Source organism: Arachis ipaensis, chromosome B06, assembly GCF_000816755.2.
Source record: "Arachis ipaensis cultivar K30076 chromosome B06, Araip1.1, whole genome shotgun sequence".
NCBI lineage: Eukaryota > Viridiplantae > Streptophyta > Magnoliopsida > Fabales > Fabaceae > Arachis > Arachis ipaensis.
The window spans coordinates 135,727,480-135,729,143 of record NC_029790.2 but is presented as its reverse complement, the minus strand read 5'-3'; the positions used below and the strand labels follow the sequence as shown (position 1 = coordinate 135,729,143).

The 1,664-nt window shown below is 36.4% G+C and overlaps 1 protein-coding gene across 1 annotated transcript; it reads right to left on the bottom strand.

Moving 5' to 3' along the window:
• On the bottom strand, positions 84–1,499 carry LOC107605663 (heat stress transcription factor B-4). Its single transcript, XM_016307617.2, has 2 exons — positions 1,174–1,499; positions 84–1,059 (listed from the first exon to the last, which is right to left on the bottom strand). The coding sequence occupies exons 1-2, from the start codon at positions 1,423–1,425 to the stop codon at positions 223–225; spliced, it is 1,089 nt and encodes a 362-aa protein (XP_016163103.1). The 5' UTR covers positions 1,426–1,499; the 3' UTR covers positions 84–222.

Genomic DNA, 1,664 nt, shown 5'->3' with positions numbered 1-1,664 from the left:
ATTTATTATTATTTTTAATTTAAATTAAAAAAATATTAATAAATTAAAAAGATTCATTTGCTCTGAGAAAAAAAAAGAGGGAATAAACACAAATTAAACATATGATCCAGTTTTGGGACTAATTAATACACTAAAGTTCTATGTACACACAGATCCAATATGACTTAAACAGTCATAATCTTTTTGATGGAGGAATAATATAACAAAAAATTAAAAAGAAAGCTAAGAAGGAGGCATGAGATTCAATCCCAAATAATCATCATTATCATTTCCCAACACCAAACGAGCCTTGTTATTTGTTTCCGCAAAAGCGTGGCTAAATCCGTAGTCAGGGTGCACCCTTTTCTTATTGGATTGAAGAGACACCCCAAATAGCTTCGTCTTGCAACTCTTACTACTTTGGTCTTCAATCATTGTTATAGAACTCCTCGATGTGTTTGTTGGAGAATTCAAATAGTCATGGTGTTGTTGTTGTTGTTGTTGTTGCACTTGCTTATGCAACATTGAGAAAGCGTTGCAATTAGTTGTTGTAGCTGAAGAAGAAGAAGGTTGGTGTTGTGGAAGAATGAAACTAGAAGAGTAAGTGTTGCTTGGTGCGACAGGCTTAACATGATTCTGAACGAAGTAGATTATGTCGTTGTAGAGCTTCTTCATGTGTGCTAGTTCGGACATTAAGATGTTGTTGCTTCTCCTTAATCTTTCGTTGTCTTGAGAGAGTGCTGTAAGCGTTGATGAAGAAGCAGTAGTAGTGGTAGTAGTAGTAGTGTTGCTAATAATGTCCGAGTCACACCAAGTAGGTAACTCGTCCGAGTCAGGGGAGATGCTGACTCGGTTGTTGTGTTGGTGAAAAGGATGATAAAATGTAGTAGTAGAGGGAAGAATATGAATATTGTTGTTAAAATGATTTTGGTTATGGTTGATGGATGATGGTAGTTGTTGATGATGAGGATGAGTGTGTGATGTTTTTCTTCTATGAATCTCACACAACAAATGCTTCTCCCCTTTCTTGAAGAAGTCATTTGCAAATTCCCATCTATCAGGTACAATCTTTCTGAAACCCTAAACAAATAATTAAAAATTATTAGATAATAATTTAGTCAAATTTATTAAATATTAACTTCACGCGAAAATAGCTACAATTTTGAGAAGGGAAAAAGAGAGGGAGAAAAATACATAGGTGTTGAGTTGGCGAACGAAGCTGGAGAAATTATTATGTTTGAAGTAGTTGGGAAGAAGGTCGCGGGCGAAGTCAGGAGGACGCCAGACAACGAAGGTGGTTTCGTCTTCTCCCCACGAGACAATGTGATCGGTGGCGGCGTCGTCCACCAGCTCGTAGGTCTTGGTGAGGAAGGGCGCCGGCACCGCCTTCTGTGTCTCCAACGACACCACTATGGATTCGCAGTTGCTGTCCAAAACGATTCCCATTTTATGACTCAACTCAGATACATCAGAATCAATCACACACCTAATATAAGTAACAACTACCCCTCCTTTTTGGATCCTATATTCATTAGTCCCCACATTTTTCTAATTTTAATATTTTATTCAATTCTAAACATGCTTTTATGAAAAGAAAAATTTACAATATGACTTATTTCGGTGTAACCGTGTAATTTTGGAGATGATAATAATAATTGTTATTATTAAATATGTCTTGTTTTCTT